This window comes from Periophthalmus magnuspinnatus, chromosome 14, assembly GCF_009829125.3.
Source record: "Periophthalmus magnuspinnatus isolate fPerMag1 chromosome 14, fPerMag1.2.pri, whole genome shotgun sequence".
Taxonomy (NCBI): Eukaryota; Metazoa; Chordata; class Actinopteri; order Gobiiformes; family Gobiidae; genus Periophthalmus; species Periophthalmus magnuspinnatus.
Genome location: NC_047139.1, coordinates 17,915,306 through 17,934,561, shown reverse-complemented (window position 1 = coordinate 17,934,561; position 19,256 = coordinate 17,915,306). Strand labels below are relative to the sequence as shown.

At 40.6% G+C, this 19,256-nt stretch overlaps 1 protein-coding gene across 3 annotated transcripts in view; it reads right to left on the bottom strand.

Moving 5' to 3' along the window:
• robo3 (roundabout, axon guidance receptor, homolog 3 (Drosophila)) overlaps window positions 1-19,256 on the bottom strand; it is a 280,696-nt gene that overhangs the window by 105,405 nt on the left and 156,035 nt on the right. For all 3 annotated transcript variants that reach the window (XM_055226813.1, XM_055226814.1, XM_055226815.1), the window contains exon 2: window positions 8,576-8,902. In XM_055226813.1, coding sequence (XP_055082788.1) covers window positions 8,576-8,902 — 327 coding nt within the window. The remainder of the gene's footprint in view (window positions 1-8,575; window positions 8,903-19,256) is intronic.

Genomic DNA, 19,256 nt, shown 5'->3' with positions numbered 1-19,256 from the left:
ATTACTAATGCAATGTTTATTTAAAAACAGCTCCATGGAAATGCCACCTCCGTCATATCCGAGTCCGACCATGCTTGAAAACCCACCACAGCTCACGGGCGCAAACACCCATCCGTCAAACATATAATTAATAATAATTGAAAACTGTTACCGTGGTAACTGAGCTGAACCATGTTAATAGCTTATTGAGTGGCTAATTGTGAGCGTGTGAAGGCCTCCGACAGGAAGAGAGCGCTCTGCCACAGCCACTTGAGAAATACAGCAAGGACTTAAATACTTCTGCAAAATAATATCACAAACAACTCAGGAGGAGCTGGGGTAGCCTAAACCGTAGACTATATATATAAATGGACATAGCTGACCTGCTAGCCGCCACGTTCCAAATAGCAAGTGAGCATGGGCGCGCTTCTGGCTCCAGTTCAGTTTACATTGAAAAACTGTGGCACCTCTCTCTATAACTGCTGCTGCCAGGCTCATCATTTTGGTCTTAAAATGTTTGTATTAACCCGCTCTACATGATTATAGGTTTTTATTTCACTATTTTGTCTGTGAATCAAGATATAAACATTAATAACAGACAAATCAGGTGGCTTCTTTCTCTGAGGTTGCTCCCGCTAGCAACATATTTGATTGACAGAGTTGCCCAGCGGTGTGGGTGGAAAAGGACGTTAACTTCAACAGCCTCACTCTGGATTGGCTCTGTGGTTGCTATGATACGCGCAGTCGGAATTCCAAATATGTCAAAATAACTGCTAGCCTCAATGAGCTTCATTTGACTGGAGCTGAACGCTGCGGGTGACATCATCCCACTTCAGTCCACTTCTTTATACAGATTATGGTCTAAACACACACTTTATATTCACTGACAGAAACAACACAACATCAATCTAGTTTTGTTGTTCTGTAATGAAGTTTTGTTTGTTTTTATAGTTTCTAATTTAATGTGCCATCTGCAAAACCCCAACGGGACACACAAAGTTCCTCTATCATAATTTTAATACAAATTGCAATTTTGTTTAAAACCTGCGTCTTAAAAACAGCAACAACAACGAGTTTTCTCCGGCGCTGTGTCTCCGAGGACGGTTAGCATGTGGCGTTCTGCAGCGGGGATTAATCTCGCCAGTCGAATATCTCTACAGCAACTAATCCTTGGGAGTTTCCAGCGCCCCCAGAGGAGACGCATAATGACTTGGGTAATTCCGTGCATTAACAGTGAGAACATTTGATAAAAGATGATAACGAGCAGTTGTCTGAGTCTGAACTGGGCGATGAGTGTGTCATTAGGACTGGGAGGGTTTAGAAACAGGGGAGAAGTCCATGGGTTTAAGGATGAGGAAAGATTTGAACCATCGTCTAGGCCTGTCACGGTAAGCACTATATTGAGTTATTGAACAATACTTTTTGAGAATAAATAAGTCATTATAGATACAAACGTACTACTAACAGATTCAGTCTATGTATTTATTGCAGTTCATGTTTTATTTAACCATTTTTTTGTTCATACAGTAGTTCTACTTTAGGGTTGTTGTGTCTGGTAAAAATGAGTTTCAATATCATCGTTTATCGTCTATATTTACTTTATCCATACGCCCTAATTCAAAATGTGTTTTCATGACAGGTCTAGACTATGGTTAACATCTTTCCTCGTTCTCAAACCCATGGACTACTCACCCGTTTCTAAATCCTTCCATCTCGCCATAGAACTTAACAATATAAGCGAGTATTCCATCTTTTGAATGCGAGAGAGTCGTCAAAACGCTGAAACGTGAATAAAATCGGGTATAGAAATAAAGTACTGAGGTTTGATTTGTAATATGAAAAGTAGGATCTTGTTCAAACTGCACGTAGTAAACTCCAGACGCATTAACATCTGCGAGAGACTGAAATCTGAACTGATAAACTAATAAAAGAATGCATTTCAGAATATGTTTGCAGAGGTCTAAACTACAGGTATAATACGATTTAGTTCATAAAAAAGACGGGATGTTTTGCATTTGATAAAAGATGATGTCTGAACTGAGTCTGAACTGAGCGATGGGTGTGTTCCTCAGGACTGGAAGGATTTAGAAAGAGGGAAAGTATATGGCCAGTGTTATCATCTTCACTAGGAGACTGTAGCGAGGAAGAGGAGGCAGCCAGATGTTTTTTGTCAGTCACAAATGATTCTGAGACTCCCTTGAAGAGATGACAGCTCGTTTTAAAACTATTCTCATACTCCGTCAAAGCAAAAGTGTTTTTTTCAGTTTTACTTTCTCATTTAAAGCAACCCTTTGTTACTTTCTTTAGGGGGGAGCGTCATCTGCGTGTTTCTATGGGAGTAGATAGTTCAGTCGGAACATTCTCCATGGCGACAGAGGAGTGACGACAAAAAAGGAGAAGGCCGAATGAGAGAAATCAGGTTTGTGGAGATGCAAGCCTGTTTACTGTAACAACACAAAGACATGGTAAGGTTTTAAGAGCGGAATCGGAAGTTTCAATTTTAGGATTGTTCTCACTTTTCACCAAATGACAGCGAAGCATCATGGGAACTTATGACATATTTGGCACGACAAATTAGCAGGTTGCGTCGAACTGAACACACACGATTTGGATGAAAGAAACGCACCACCCACCCAAAGAAAACCTCCAAAGGGGCTCATAATCTCCTCATCAAGACTACTGACCTCGAAAAACTGCAATTTGTAAAGCCAGGTCAGATCCTCTCTCTCCCTCCTGGTTTATGTGGCGCCAGACTCCGAGATATGACGGGTTAAACTTCCCAACTGCTCCGCCCTGCCCTCCTCTTCCTGGCGCTCTCATCCTACGCCCAAATATACCCGCTATCCCACAGTGTATTCCCGACGCTTCCAAGTCGCAGTCTGGGAGCGGGAGGTGCCATCTTGTGCCTCCTCTGGTGCAGATCCGAGCGCGGTTGGCAGCCCCCGTGCGCCCGTGGCCTTATCTCCGCTCGTATTGGCATCAGACTCCGAGGGTTGGCGCTGGTCGTTGCTTGGCATTTGACGCTGTTTGTTCTATATAACCTCTCTGTGCTGGAGGCAGCTGTCCAAAAAGTGTATTAGCGGGTTTATGTTAAAGTCCGCGAATGTGAGCGGACACACTGGAACTTTTAGTGGATTAAAGGGTCTTATCGTGGAAGTTGAGAGCGGCGTGCTAAGTAGGGCTCAAGGTTTTTAAATAAAATCAAACTAGAGCTTTTTTTTTTTGTCCTGCTTTTACGGACTCTTAGCAGTGAGATTTGGATTCAACTGAAATATATTTGATGACAGAAGTTGCAAGATTAAGTAGGAGTAAGTAAGTAACCCTGGTAGTAGTAGTTGTAGTAAGTAGTAGTAGTAGTAGTAGAAGTAGTAGTGGTAGTGGTAGTAGTAGTAGTAGTAGTAGTAGTAGTAGCAGCAGCAGTAGTAGCAGCAGCAGTAGTAGCAGCAGCAGTAGTAGCAGCAGCAGTAGCAGCAGCAGCAGCAGCAGTAGTAGTAGTAGTAGTAGTAGTAGTAGTAGCAGTAGTAGTAGCAGCAGCAGTAGTAGTAGTAGCAGTAGAAGTAGTAGTGGTAGTAGAGGTAGTAGCCATAGTAGTAGTAGCAGTAGTAGTAGTAGTAGTAGTAGCAGTAGTAGTAGTAGCCGTAGTAGTAGTAGTAGTAGTAGCTGTAGCAGTTACTTATATTACACAAAATGTGTGAGCTTTAAGCCACATTATAATGTCTTTGCCTCCTCTACATCTCCAAAGCTCAAAATGCTCTGCTCCACCTTGTGATGTCATGAAGTGGTAGTTTTTAAGTTAACAGCTCCTTTTACCTTTAGTTCAGTAGAGATTGGCAATTCCAGGGCTGGGATCATCGAAGTGATTCTAGTGATACCGTATGCAGTTTAAAAACACAGGGGAGCACTTCCTGTATTACCACATGACATCACAAGGTGGAACAGAGTGTTTTCTGTTTGAGAGAAGAACTCTGCCTAAATATGTAGGGTTTGTGTGTTAAACATGTGAAGGAAACAAAACACAACTCCAGGTCTGTTTGTGATGAGGAAACACTAGAACAGAGATCAGGCCACAGTACAATATGTCCCCTTTAAATGCTCAAATTATAAAGCCTCTGGACCCTAATTTCAAGGTTGTTGGGCAATAATCTCATACACCCTCATCATTGTGTAAGTCATGTAGAGCATCAGCTCCCAAAGGACTGGAGAACTACGGAACAAACAGATGAAGCGATGAGGAGCTGGGCAACATTATCAGAGACAGAATAGACCGGGCCCTTTGAACAGGAAGCGTGACCCAGCACAACCTCACAAAGACCAATATGAGATCGCCTGAATACTGCGAAAAAAAACACAACAATCTTATTATCTACAGAAGCCCGCCACCGCGACAATATCCCCAAGAGAGCTGCAAATATTACCAACGCCGTGTCCTTGGTTTCCAACGCGACAGGCCACCGAATTAGAAAAGAGCCAACACGGAAGAGAGTTTTGGGATCTGAATAGTGTTAAAGGGCTCATATCAGGCTATTTTTTATGTATGTTCTAATGTTGTTTCCTCATCATAAACACACAAACCCTGTATATTTAGGCTGAGTTCTTCTCTCAAACTGGAAACACTCCTTGTGATGTCATGAGGTAATACAGGAAGTGCTCCACTGTGTTTTTAAACTCCACCTTCAATGGAATAATTTGGAATATTTTGGACCTGGAATTGCCAATCTCTTTTGAACATTTGAAAACTACAACTTCATGACATCACAAGGTGGAACAAAGCATTTTGAGCTTTGGAGATGTAGACAGACTAATAATAGTGTTACTCAAACATGTGTGAATGAAACAAAACACAACTCCAGGTCTGTTTTTGAAGAGGTAACAGCATTGTAACCTGGTTTAAAGCTCCCAGGACTCCATTTTGTGTAATACAGCACGTACACACGCCAGGTTTTCATGTTTTCTCTAATTATGACTGGGTTTGGTGGATTTGTGGGGAAAAAAGTTTAAAAGGAAAATCCAAACTTATACAATACAGGAAGTCGCGATGAGTTCTAAATCCAAAATGCAATTTATGCAGGAAGGAAAGGATTTTTCTGACAGTTTAAACCTTCATTTCAATCTAACCCCTAACCCTAACGCAGTGGGTCACACTCACTTAGACGGCTTCTATATACAGTCTATGGTAAGATCTTAAATGTAAAGATGGTAAGAATATTTTGGTGAACGAGTACTCTGTCTCTGAAGTTGGTGATTCCACATGAGGACTGAGAGGTGCCCAGTTTCCCAACTCCATTCTCTGCATGATTCATGACACCTACGGTTACTCACTATGCTTCTCTCTTAACTTAAACACCTTCAGGCCTCTGACGATAATCCTCAAACTGAACCAACACAAGGTGAAAGGTCTTTCTTTTCAATGTTTGGAGTCTTGAGCTGAGATGACGAATTCACCTGACGGATCCCTGCTCTTGAAAATAGATATCGAATGATTCATTGGCTCGTTTTTGCGTCTTGGTGCTTTATTACACAAAATGGATTCTTGTGAGCTTTTAGAGATGAGTAATGAGAATAATGTTACCTCCTCAAAAACAGACCTGGAGTTGTGTTTTGTTTCATTCACACATGTTTGAGTAACACTTTATTATTAGTCTGTTTACATCTCCAAAGCTCAAAATGCTCTGTTCTCTGTAGTTTTCAAGTTAACAGCTCCTTTCACCTGTAGCTCAGTAGAGATTGGCAATTCCAGGGATGAAATGATCCATTATCATTATTATTATTTTGTTGGTGATCATAAAATTGCATAATATGGGCCCTTTAAGACTGACCTCCAGTGTGCCTTTAAAGCACAAAAAATATGTCCAAGTATTTTAAAGGGCCCATATGATGCTCAGTTTTGCGTGATATATAACTTTTAAACAGTTAAAATAAATGGATTGTTGGATAGAGTTTCAAATTCCACTGCTTTCTAACTCAAAGCGCTATGCTAGTGTTGTTCAGCTGGTCTGTGTTAGCGTTATAGCGAATTCCTGGAATAGTTTCTGTTTTTAAAGTTCTGGTTATATCGAAAGAAGCTGGAGAGAAGCCAAGGATCAGTGGAAGCGCTTAAATTCTCTGGTCGTGTCCAAAATCTGGTGTCAGGAGCTGTCACCGAGGCACGCTGATCTAAACTGGTAGATAATAGCTTTTTGGAGGGGTTGGCGTGTGTTTAAAAGCAAAATGAAACACTTTAGGACTCACTTTGCATCTGAAATGAGTCACACAGGTTGTTATGTCAACCTTTTACAGCTTAAATCTGATCGTACAGCCAAAAAATATCAAAAAATGTCCCAGTAGTGCAAAGAAAAAGTACATACAATAAATACTGACCCCTAAAGCTCTAGCTCTGTTCCACCTTGTGATGTCATGAAGTGGTAGTTTTCAAGTTAACAGCTCCTCTTTGGGGTGTATTTAAAAGCGGAATAAAACACTTTAAGACTTAGTTTGCATCTGTAATGAGTCACACAAGTTGTTCAATCCTTTTCTTTTCTTTTACAGCTTTAGACACCCCAAAAAATATCGCTCCATCTTTCAAATACTGAAAAATAAGTCGATATAGTGATTATTGTGACTGGCCAAGCTGAGGCGCGCTGATCGAAACTGCTTTTTTGTACAGGTTGGCGTGCGTTCAAAAGCATGTCCATGGTCATTTTTGTTTTGTTTGTCAGTTTACTCACGATCTGTTGAAGTTTGGAGCAGCGTTCACCTTCTGCCATCGTCAAAACAAACTTGATAGTAGCTGCTTTTTAATTGGCCTTCTGTGCATTTCATTAAAGTCCTCGCTGAAGCACAGGCGAGCTAAAAGGTGATGGGGGTTGACAATGCTCTGCTGTACTCTCTCAAGGCCGAACATCTGCTCCTGAAAACCTGCCAAATTAACTATCCCCCTTCTTAAGAAAGTGGCTGGCCAACTTCAACTTCTTGCTCATCGATTGGTTGAATAAAAAGGGGGCGTGGCTAAAGATATCAAAACTATTACATTTGCCTTTGTATCTAAAATTTCAAACTTGATTCCGATACTAAGGAAAAGACTGGAGTCGGTAGTACTTTCTTTCATATTCCCATGTGTCCTTATATCTGTGTAATCGCTCAGTGGTCCAGTAGGTTCCATAGTGGTCCATGGGTGTATACTAGTCTATGTGTCTTATGTGAGTTTTAGTATTGAAAAATCTACAGCGATACACAAAAAGTAGTTGTTTTTCTGCCCAATAGCAACAACTGCCATCTTTCTCTGCGACTGCTAACCCCCCATCTATCTACATTACCAAGGTCCTGACCAGCACATGACAGAGACTGGACAGGGTTAGAGAGCAAGATGACCGCTGAGGGGAGGGGCGGGTGCAGAGAGAGGCGGGGTGGGGTACAGAGAGGGGATGGGGTGGGTGGAACGGGGGCCTAAGGGTGCCAGCTGCTGTGGAGATGTGACTTTAAGGTCAGAGGTGTGGTCTAGAGCTAACGCGGGTTGATGACAGTCATGATAAGGAGGTCAGTTGCCAAAGCTGAAGCATTCTTACAACATGATGAAGTGAATGAAACTGATTATCCTGAAAAATACTGGGATTTTGATTTGATTTAGACAAACACTGAACTAATGGTGAAATATGTCATTTTCCTGGTGTAGATTCCGTCTGTTTGTCTCCATGACGATGTGATTGTTTTCCCTGGAATTTTCCACAGTATAACCGTAAACCCTGCACATTTAGGCATGTTTATATTTAGTTCTTCTCTCAAACTGAAAACACTCTGTTCCACCTTGTGATGTCATGTGGTGATACAGGAAGTGCTCCACTGTGTTTTTAAACTCCATACACTTTCACTAGAATCATTTGGATGATTTCAGACCTGGAATTGCCAAACTCTACTGAACTAAAGGTAAAAGGATCATTCGTTAACTTGAAAACTACCACTTCATGACATCAGAAGGTGGAACAGAGCATTTTGAGCTTTGGAGATGTGACAGACTAATAATAAAGTGTTACTCAAACATGTGTGAATGAAACAAAACACAACTCCAGGTCTGTTTTTGAGGAGGTAACAGCGTGGCTTAAAGTCCATTTTGCGTAACGTAGGACCTTTAGTGCAGGATTTCATGTTTTTTTTCTAATTATTACTTATTATCTATATGGAAACAAGCAAGTGACGCCATCAGGCCAAGTTCCGTGTCTGATCTATGGAGAGGTGGCTCATTCTTCAAAGAAAGGATCTATGTTTTTCTGAGTTATTTATTTTTAGCAATAATTTTATAAATGCAAGAAAGGTGAGTTTAGTGAGTAGCAAAGGTGTAACATCTCCATGGAGACAAGCAGGGGGCAGACATTTCACCAGAAAAGTTACGTAGTGCACCTTTAGGAGGAGCTGATCAGTTTGTAGAGGTCTAACTTCACTAGGTTTTGTTTTAAAAAAATCTTTAAAATTGTGAATGCTATACGTTTAGGCTAATTTTAATGCAATTCTTAGTTAAGCTGTAATAGATCAGAAATAGGTAGGCAAAATAGATCGGCCATTGCATCTGCCACAAGTCGCCCAAAAGTCCAAGACTCCTTAAACCAAACCAAGCTCGTTCACTTACTTGCCACCTCCAGCGATGCGTTGCGACTGACCGCCTCTCCCAGATAGTTCCGGGCCACGCACACGTACACGCCCTCGTCTGGTTTGCTCCTCCGCCCGTGCACGATCCTCAGGAAGAAGAGGGCGCCGCTGGGTAGAAGCATGCGGTGCGAGCGGGGATCCTCTCGGTCGGTGTCCACGCGCTCGCCATCTTTGTACCACTCGATGATCGGAGTGGGTCTGCCCTCGGCTTTACAGTTCAGAGTGGCCGGTTCGCCTTTGGATACGATGAGGTCTGATGGGTGTTCGACAATCCGGGGGGCGGAGTCTTCGAGCCTGTGTCTGGTGCCTGGAAAAGAGGAAAGAGATGAGCTTAGATAATGTGATTTTTAAACATCCAGAAGAATTGACAAAAAAACTCAAATATGAACTTGCAACTAATACAACAATCACATGTTTGTACAGATCTAAACTACAGGGTTATTTTTTTGGAACGAAATGTTTGAGCTGATATATTTGGGCCCATATTTTTGCCAATATTTTTGGGCCAATTTGAATTATTTTCTCCAAATTCTGTAACTTAAATCCACTACAAACTCAACCACAGCCCCTTTTTTTTTTACCACAAGCCCATAAGAGAGCTCTGTATTCACGATTTGTGCAGTATCTCTTTGTGCTCAAGTCTTAATATAAAGCTTTGTGTGTATTTTTTAAGCAGCAGATCGACCAAAACAAAGTATCGCCTGCGCTGGAGATTTAAGGCCATTAGCCACTACGCTAATCTCTAGAAGTGATTATATATATCTACTATTCTCTGTTCAGCTATGGTAATGCCTGCTAACTGCTGGTGGAAATAAACCTGTTACCACCTGTAGTGTGAACTGTAACAACGCGATTCATTAAGTCTGCCCCCTGACTGTGAATATCAACACTACACGCATTTGTGTAGGAAGTGACTGAAAGAAAAAATACAAACTTTACACAATCCTCGTCTGAAGAGTGGGCGCTACTTCTAAGAGCACATTCACTTGGCCTTTCCTCAACCTCACGAGGGAACAAAATACATGCATTTTTATCACTGGCAAAATTTGCATATAGTGCAATATATATGGTCCGATTCTATGTGTAAATAAGTTGAAAGACGTTGCAAAGGATTTTTACAATTTTAAACACATGAAAAAGAGCTAGTTCATTTTAAAAATTTTGCAGTGGTCCAAAGTTATTCCTCACTAACCTTATGCATTCTGAACATCCTAATTACTCACAGTGATGAGCTTATAAGCACATTTCACAGCTTTCATATATACTAGCATGCTAACGCACACTTCCTAATTAGCAGACAATGAAAAACTTTCCGACTAGATGCAGACAGTACACAGCGGACATATTTTAACCTCAAAAGCTGCTTATACATGTTTGTACAGAGGTAAGTTCCTAGTTTGTGAACTGTGTTCACAAACGATGGAAATAAAAGGATTCTGATTCTGATTCTGAGGTAAGACTAAATTTAGCTCAAATACATTGGGGGGAAAAAACTCAGGTACAGGCTGGGAACGTAAATATGTCGTATTTTTGTCGGGAGCATAATTCACGTTTGCAAATTAATTTAGTTGTTTTATTTTTGACTGGAGCGTCTACCATTTTTCTTATAAAAGCTGATTGAAGCAAATAAATGGAGACTGCAACAGAAGCGGAGACAGACCAGAGAGAGGTAATTCTCACAGGGTTCAGGTCCTGGTTTGAAATTGCTTTTTTCAACCCCCCCTCCACCCGCTCCCATCCTTCTCTCCTTCTGTCTATTCCATTTCTGCCTTCACTTTGAATGACAGTGTTTTGGTCGTACAATTATGTATGAATAGCAATAATACAAACTCAAGCACCACTAGGAACCAGTGAAAATTCCCCCAGAGACAAGAGCTTGGCGAGGAACATCATGTTGGTAGGACAGTCAAAAGCATTGAAAATCAGATGCTAATCGATACTAAAACTAGTATTGAAACTAGATATTCATTTATCGCAAGTGTAGATACTAAAAAAGTCACAGGAAAGAAGTGAATCTTTCCTGAATATCTTTATAATGATCTTGAGTTGTATCAGAACAAGTATAAGACACATAGACTAGTATACACCCATGGACCACTATGAACCTACTGGACACAGATATAAGAGCACATGGGAATATAAAAGAAAGTACTACCATTTAAGAGAGTTTGAAATTTTAATATCATGAAAACACTGTTTATAGGGCTGCAAGGTTAATCGCAATTAAAATTTTGAATTTTTGAATGGGCGCAATTAGCAAAATATTCTGTCTTATTCTGCATAAAAACAGCTAACCTTGTAGTTTAGATCCCTACAAACACGTTCTGAAATTTCCCTGTGTGTCCGATGCCCTCCCTGTGTGTCCGATGCCCTCCCTGTGTGTCCGATGCCCTCCCTGTGTGTCCGATGCCCTCCCTGTGTGTCCGATGCCCTCCCTCTGTCTCCATGCACCATCCTGGTCGTCTAACCCTGTAGTTTAGTGTTGTTCAAACATGTTCTGAAATGTGTTGCTTGATCATTTTTCATCAGTTCATATTTCAGTCTTTGGCTCAATTCTTCTGGATGTGTTTAAAATGTGAACTTGGAACAGAATCCTTTCATTAAAACATAAATCGTAAATCTAAACGGTGCGCTTGTCCGAAACGACGTAATCTGATATTCTGTGTAATACTCGTTCAGCCCCAGCATCTTGTTTCGCAGCATTTGTGCTTTGGCCACAGTTACTTTCTGTTCTTGTTTGGCATTTGTTGTAATTTATCACTGTCCTGCTGTGGTGGACGCTCAGCACAGAGAGCAGAGGCTTACAGTGGGACACAAGAAGCACTTAAAGGGTCAGTATTAACTTTTACCAAGGACTTGCTAGCTACGTGATGGATGAACTGGGTATTGTAAAAGACATGTGTTTCTCAAACTGCGCGGCTGGTTCTTATCGTGAGGCGAAGAAATTTGATTGGCTACACAACCTCCCTGTTAGCGCCACTACTTCCTGTCCAGTTTTATCTCCGAGCTTTGAGCCGATTCACGCTAAAATGAATAAATATTTAAAGATCAGGCAGTGGACAGGGAGCTGCGAGTGGGTTAGTGTCTCGAGGAACTGATTGGTAACACAGTTTGTAGTTTCAATTTAGGTTTTAAAAGGTGCACTGTGGAACTTTTCTGCCACCTTTTCGTCTCCATGGAGATGTATTGTTTATTTCTGCTACCTTTTTGTCTCCATGGATATGTATTGTTTAGCTTGGAATGTTCCACACTATGTTTTTTCAAGCTAAAAATAAGAGCAATAAAAACACAATGGAATCCATACAAGATAGATAGATTAATGCCATACTGCTGAATATTCCCGGATAAGGAATAACAGCTCAATGAAAACAAGCAGGTAGAGGACCCAGGACAGGAGACAGTATTGTGTACTTCAGTTTCATTTACTTCAAATTATGGTATTTTTTATTGTTTTGATGTTCTGTCAGTACTTTTAAAATTTGGCTGTGAAATCTGAGTCCCTCTTCAAAAGCCGAGTTAGCGCCGAGTTCGTTTGTTGTGTTTGTCTATCATAGTTTTAGAACATAAGCCTGACGATAATGTTCTTTCTTCAACCTTTGATGCACTTAGACTGCAAAAACACTGGTTATAGGGGTTGGTAGGATAATCCCATGATGGAGTATATAATCCGACAGATGAGGAAAAACGTGCCACTTTTGCAGTAAGAGTTATCAAGATGATCTAAAGAGAACGAGGTTAGCATCACACCAGTGCTAGCTAATAGGCTACAGCAGGTTTAGTATAAGGGCAATCTCATATTTTTTCTTGCTTGAATGAAAGAAGTTCAAAGGGACTGATAGCATCTTAATAAGCTTTAGCCATCCTAAATTCCTCCTCCCAAAAGTGACAAATGCTCTAGTGGAAATGTGAGATTAAAGTGCATTTGAAAGGTTAGACTTTTCAGTAAAATATAGCTACCATAATTATATTTGAAGTTTATAATTTTACTTCCTGGTTGGACCATACTCTGTATAAAGAAGTGGACTAAGTGAGTGTGATGTCATCCATAGCTTTTGGCTCCAGTCAAATGAAGCTCATCGAGGGTAGAGCAGTTATAGGGGCCAATGTGGAGATGAGTTCCAAATTTGGAAGTCGGACTGTGAGTATCATAGCAACCAAAGAGCCAATCTGGAGCGAGGCTGTTGAGGCTAACGTCCCTTCACGCCAGTTACAGAGAGAGGGACCACAGTTTTTCCAATGTAAAGTGAATTGGAGCCAGAGTCGATGGAGCCGGAAGCGCACCTATGATCACTTCCTGTTTGGAACTAGCTAGCAGGTTAGCTATGTCCATTTATATAAACAGTCAATGGGTTGGACACAGGCAGCAGATGTGACTTATGTAGAGGTAATTTCATAACTGTAACCTAGCAACCACAATGTAAACAAGAGCCAAAATGTGGCTGAATTACACAATAGTTATAAATAGACTAATAAAAATAAATGACATCACCTTTATTTTGTTAAATGAAGGTTTAAAATGTCTCTTTTATAACATAGCACTTCCTGTTTTTGTTTTTATTCTCAACTTTCCTTCACAAATTGCCACTTCGATGTAAAACTATGCTCCCACCAAACCAAGTTAGATTAGAAAAACCTGTGGTACACACTCCAGATGAAGAACGTGCTTGTTACTGACGCTAGTACTATAGAGTTCTGCACTGATAGCCTCGCTCTCAATGCAATTACATCCACAAAGAGGCAGAGTGGGCCCAAAGACGAGGCTGTTGAAGTTTCCTCAGTTCAAATCTAATAGGAGTCTGGCAACAGTTCAATCCTGACCCGAGATCAGGCCGACATCCCCCTCCGAGCGCTAAAAGCAAAGCAAAATGTCATCAGATCCACCTATAACAGGGAGCGCCCATCTCGTTTCACCGGATTTACCAGCAAAGAGGCGTTCTGGAAGCATTCCCTTTCGCATTTCCGCCTTTCACAAAAGATCCATGTTGTTAAAGCCCAAGGAAACGGTGAATGAAAGAATTAGAAGCATCAAGTATAATGCTCAGGGCGCCATGGACAGAGGCTTAATGTTATTCCATTTTAAAGTAAGAGATATAAAAATGCCCTAGACTGTATAAAGAAGTGGACTAAGTGAATTTAACGTCACCCATAGCATTTGGCTACAGTCAAACGAAGCTCATTGAGGCTAGCAGTTACAGTGCCGAATTTGGAGCCAAGTTGAGTATTAGGCATTCCGATCGCGAGTATCATAGCAACCAAAGAGCCAATACAGTGCCTAGGATGTTGAAGGTAACGCCCCTTACCGCCCGGACCGCTGTTTTGGCAGGGAGTGGGCACTTCCTTGGCAACGTTGTCAAACAAACCTGTTGCTAACGCTAGTGGGAGTGACCTCAGCGAAAGAAGTCGCCTGATTTGCCTGTTATTAATGTTCATATTATGATTTACGGACACAATAATGCAACAGAAACACCAGGGTCATGAGAGTGGGTTACTACGGACATTTTAAGACCAAAATGATGAGTCTGACAATAGCAGTTACAAAGAGAGGGGCCACAATTTTTCAATGTAAAGTGAACTGGAGCCAGAGACGATGGAGCTGGAAGAGCACACATGATCACTTCCTGGGTGTCTAGGTGGGTTTACTATGGGCACTCATAGCAAAAACCTCCAGGTAAAAGTAGTCCTGACCAAACCAATCTCATGTTCTAAAGATGGGTACCCAGATCTGCAATGACACATGGGTCAAATGCCGAGGACACATTTTCCTACAGGGATAATAAAATTTAACATTAGCCTTAACAGTAATACTCCTGTAGGTGTCTGTCAAATTAGCTCAATATTTTTATCCACTTGCGTGTCTGAATATTGAGTAGTGCGTTTCATTTTGCAGACACTAATTTCGTTCTTAGCCTCGCGCCTCCCTGAAGTCCACTGACCGCTAGCTAGAGAGCTCTTGACTAATAGCCTTTTAGCTCTCACACTATCTCAACCTGGTTTGTCTGGAGGGAAGGAGAAGGAGGAGACAGAGACTTTAAGAGCTGAGTCATAAATTTTACAGTGCACAGTTGGAATGGAGCTGGCCATGTGGAAAAGTCAAGTAAAAAGAGAAGAGGCGGCAGCACGGACATGGGCTAAATACCACGACAGGGGGCGCCGCGGAGGTGAGCTAAATACCACGACAGAGGGCGGCCATTTGTAGGACCACTAAACAGGAGCTTTTTAGGGTGATTGTGTGAAACGAACCAGGGACCTTTCTCTACTCCATTAAGCCCAGTGTCTGCTGATGTACTGCGACGAATACTGCAGCAAGTACACAGATATAAGCAGTTAACTTTGCAAATATGGGTCAAAAGAGGTATATAAAAACATTTAGGTACTGCTTTAAAATAAGTACGCTTTAATTATTGTTAGTAAAACATGAACAAGAAGTAGAAGTACAAGCAGTAGCAGTAATAGTTGTAGTAGTAGGAGGAATAGTAGCAGAAGTAGTAATAGAAGTAGAAGTAGAAGTATTAGTACACAAAGAAGTAGTAGTAGTAGCAGAAGTATTAGTAGTAGTAGTAGGAGGAGTAGAAGTAGTAATAGTAGTAATAGAAGTAGGAGTACAAGTAGTAAGAGAAGAAGTAATAGTAGAAGTAGTAGCAGTAGTAGCAGTAGAAGTAGTAGTAGAAGTAGTTGTAGAAGCACAAGTAGTAGTAGTAGTAGTAGTAGTAGTAGTAGTAGTAGTAGTAGTAGTAGTAATTGTAGTAATAGAAGTAGTAGAAGTACAAGTATTAAGAGAAGTAGATGTGGTAGTAGAAGTAGTAAAAGAAGTAGTAGAAGAAGTAGTAGTTGTAGTAGTGGAAGAAGTAGTAGTTGTAGTAGTAGAAGAAGTAGTAGTTGTAGTAGTAGAAGTAAAGTAGTAGTAGAAGTAAAGTAGTAGTAGAAGTAGAAGAAGATTATAAAATATAAGATATTTAAGAGAACTGGTTGTGTTCCCCTTGTCCAGGGGATGGTTGATGGTTCTAGTGGACAGATCCCAAGTTCTAAAATAAAGAACTGAAATTATTGAGTCAAAAAGTTAATTAAAATATCCTAAGCTAACAGTACTTAACAGCCATATTACAGATCACAGTCTTTTCCAACCCCGCACTCTCCAGTTAGTCCTGTATGTTCCATTGAGTGGACAGAGACTCCATATTCAAATCTATCATGTGCAGCTCCCCATAGGAGCCAAGCGTGGTCAGATATCTGCTTAAGGTTTAACGGACAGCTGCGTTGACTTGTCTGCAGAACTGTGTAGAATACCAAAGCCCCCGGACCCTCTCAGGACCTATTAGCTTTAGCCCGCGGTCTACTGCAGCAGGTTCTCAAAGCAACACGCGATCTAATGAAACCTCAGGGATGGAGTGAGGGAAGTGTGCAAAGTGCCAGGCGGCTTTGACAGGAGTTACATGGGGGGATGAAAAGAAAGAAAAAACGCTAAGAGTTGGAAACTGATGGATTTATGTGCGATGAGAAAGCTGTCAGGGAGAGTGACTGGGTAAAGACGCACTACGTAACTTTTCAGGCTGGTGGTCATGGAGATGTAATTGTTTTGTCTGCTGGAGTGTGGCATTAAGGTTATATGTATTTGTGAAGACAAGCATATGGTGTCACCAGGTCAAGGTACAAGTCAGATCTGTGGAGAGTGTGTTTAAAAGGTGATTTTGAGTAATAAAAATACAAAATTGAATAGATGCAAGATAGAGAACTTTAAAGTAGTAGAAGTAGTAACTTTAAAGGTTCTGTATTACACAAAAATGAGTCTTGTGATGTTTAAGCCATGTTATAATGTTACCTCCTCAAAAACATGCCTGGAGTTGTGTTTTGTTTCATTCATACATGTTTGAGTAACTCTTTATCATTAGTCTGTAACATCTCTAAAGCTAAAAATGCTCTGTTCCACCTTGTGATGTCATGAAGTGGTAGTTTTCAAGTTAACAGCTCCTTTTACCTTTAGTTCAGTAGAGATCAGCAATTCCAGGGCTGAAATCCTCCAAATAATTCTAGTGAAGGTGCATGGAGTTTAAAAACACAGTGAAGCACTTCCTGTATTACCACTTGATGACATCACAAGATGGAACAAAGTGTTTTCAGTTTGAGAGAAGAACTAAATATGCAGGGTTTGTGTGTTAAACATGTGTGAATGAACCAAAACAAAACTCCAGTTCTGTGTGTGATAAGGAAACATTAGAACAGAGATCAGAAAATGGCACAATATAGGCCATTTAAAGACACACTGCGGAACATTCCAGTCACAGCGAGAACATCTCCAAGGAGACAAGCAGCTGGCAAAACTCTCACCAAAAAAGTTACATATGTTTGAGAGATGAGTCACCTAGAAGTGCTGTTAACGACTTATTTTACAGCTGACAAACTTAAACTTTTTTTTTTTTTTTTTTTTTTTACAGCTTATAGTTTATAATTAGCTTAGAGTTTTTAATTCACCTCTTCAGTCTGACAGCTGCTGGCACTTCCATTTGATCCAGAATGGTATAGAGTCTTAATTTGATTTTTAATGAACCTGGAGAAGTTTGGAACATCTGCTGTAAGTGTGAAATAAAAAGCACAAAAGAGAAATGTTTGGAGTTTTGTTTCCATGGTAATTCAAACTTTCAAACTTTGCTTTGTACCAAAATGGAAAAAGCAAATGTAAGAAAAAGACTTTAGAAAGAAATATTCATACTTTTGTCTAATACCTGTGTGTCATTAGTTTGTATTTTTGACATTTGCCACAAGTTTAAATCTTGACCCATGTATTTTTGTTTATGACTCCTGAGCTGTAGTCTTGTGTATTGGAGTAACATTATCCAAAATGTCAAAAAAATAACCTAACTAGCTACAGTTTGAATTGTGAGGATTTAAAAACACAAAAATGCACTATTTTGTGAGTTATGAAAGGGCACAATCATTTCGAAACTAAACCAAACCAAAATTTGCATGGTTACCAAAATCCCACATTGACGACGGAAATACCCCAAAAAACATACCGCAATATGACTTTTCCAAACCAGGACAACTTAACCATGAAGGAAAGTTGGATTTTAACTCGGCTCAGTGGTCATAATGATACGGCCCATTGCAAATATGAGGTCAATTATATGTAAATGTACTGGAATGTGCTGAAATCATGAGTTCTACTTGTGTAACTTTACTATGAGCATGAAAAACTTGTATTCCAGCTCGTTTCACAAGTCAGTGAGGCTTTTTAATGCTACACTATGGAACTTTTCTATTGGGAGGCCTGTCAACTTTTTTGTCTCCGTGGCAATGTTACTGCAGCGTAGCATTAAACTCTCCAACCTTCAAAGAAACAAGCAAAGGGACCACACCAAGCCAAGTTACAGGTCAGATCTGTGGAGAGGTGACAGTCTCAGACAGTAAAAAACAGTAATGTGTGATTAAATAAATGTAGAATGGATAAAATGCCATACAGTATAACATTTCAGGAAAAGAAAGAGCATATTTATAGAGACAAGGAGGTAGAAGGTGCCAAACAATAGTGGTAGGGTTGTCAAAAGTATCAAAAATCAGTTACTAATCGATACTAAAACTGGATATTCATTTGAGCAGGTATCGATACTAAAAAAGTTCCATTGACAGAACAGAAATGAACCTTTCCTGAAGCTTTAGAATGATCTTGAGCTGTATCAGAACAAGTATAAGACACATAGACTAATATACGCCCATGGACCACTATGGAACCTCGGCACTCCCCCTCCACTCCTCTGCCACTCCCCCTCCACTCCTCCACCCTATCCCCCCTATGGTGTTATTTGCAGTTAAAAACAAAAAGGGGCCTCTTCCACTGCTAAGCTGATTTACTAGAAGGGCGTCAGAGAAAAGAACCAAACACTTGAATATATCTTGGGCTTGACTTGCATTCAGATGTTAAGGCAGTGGAGCATGATATTTCGTCATTCTCTCCAACCAGATGGGGAGAGTTAACCTTTAAAGTTCAAGATTTTGTGAATGGGATCTGATAGGATGCTGGTGCGTAATCAGTGCCTTCGCTAATGTTTCGCTAATGTTGGCGGTAGTTTCAGGAGAACTGGACCAGAGCGAATCCAAAGATCAGATTTTGACACTTGAACCAACAGCGATGGCTTTATATAGTCTCCTTCGCTCTTACACTGTTAGATCACTGTTTTAGTAACTCTATTTTGTTAAATCGTCCTTGAGGAATAATTCTAATCCTAACTCGAACCCATTTCCGACGACATTCTCTTCTAACTATCAACCAGACTCGTAGCTTGTATAAAGTAGTGGACTAAATGAGTGTGACGTCACCCATAGCGTTCGGCTCCAGTCAAATGAAGCGCATCAAGGCGAGCAGTTATGGGGTGAATTTGTTTGGAATTTCGACCACGAGTATCATGGCAACCAAAGAGCCAATCCGGATCTGTCTACAACATTGGTTTAGCAGGGGGCGGACCCTCATCAACGCTGTCAATCAAACCTGTTGCTAACACTAGCGGGAGCAACCTCTGGGTCTAAGATAGCATTGTTTTCCAGCTTTGTGAAAAAAAAATTCTGAATTATGGATGTACTGAATCAAATAATATTCAGGTTGCGTAAAAAAAAAATATATATGTGTTTTCAATTTTACTCTATTCTGTGTAATCAACAACATAAAAAAGTCA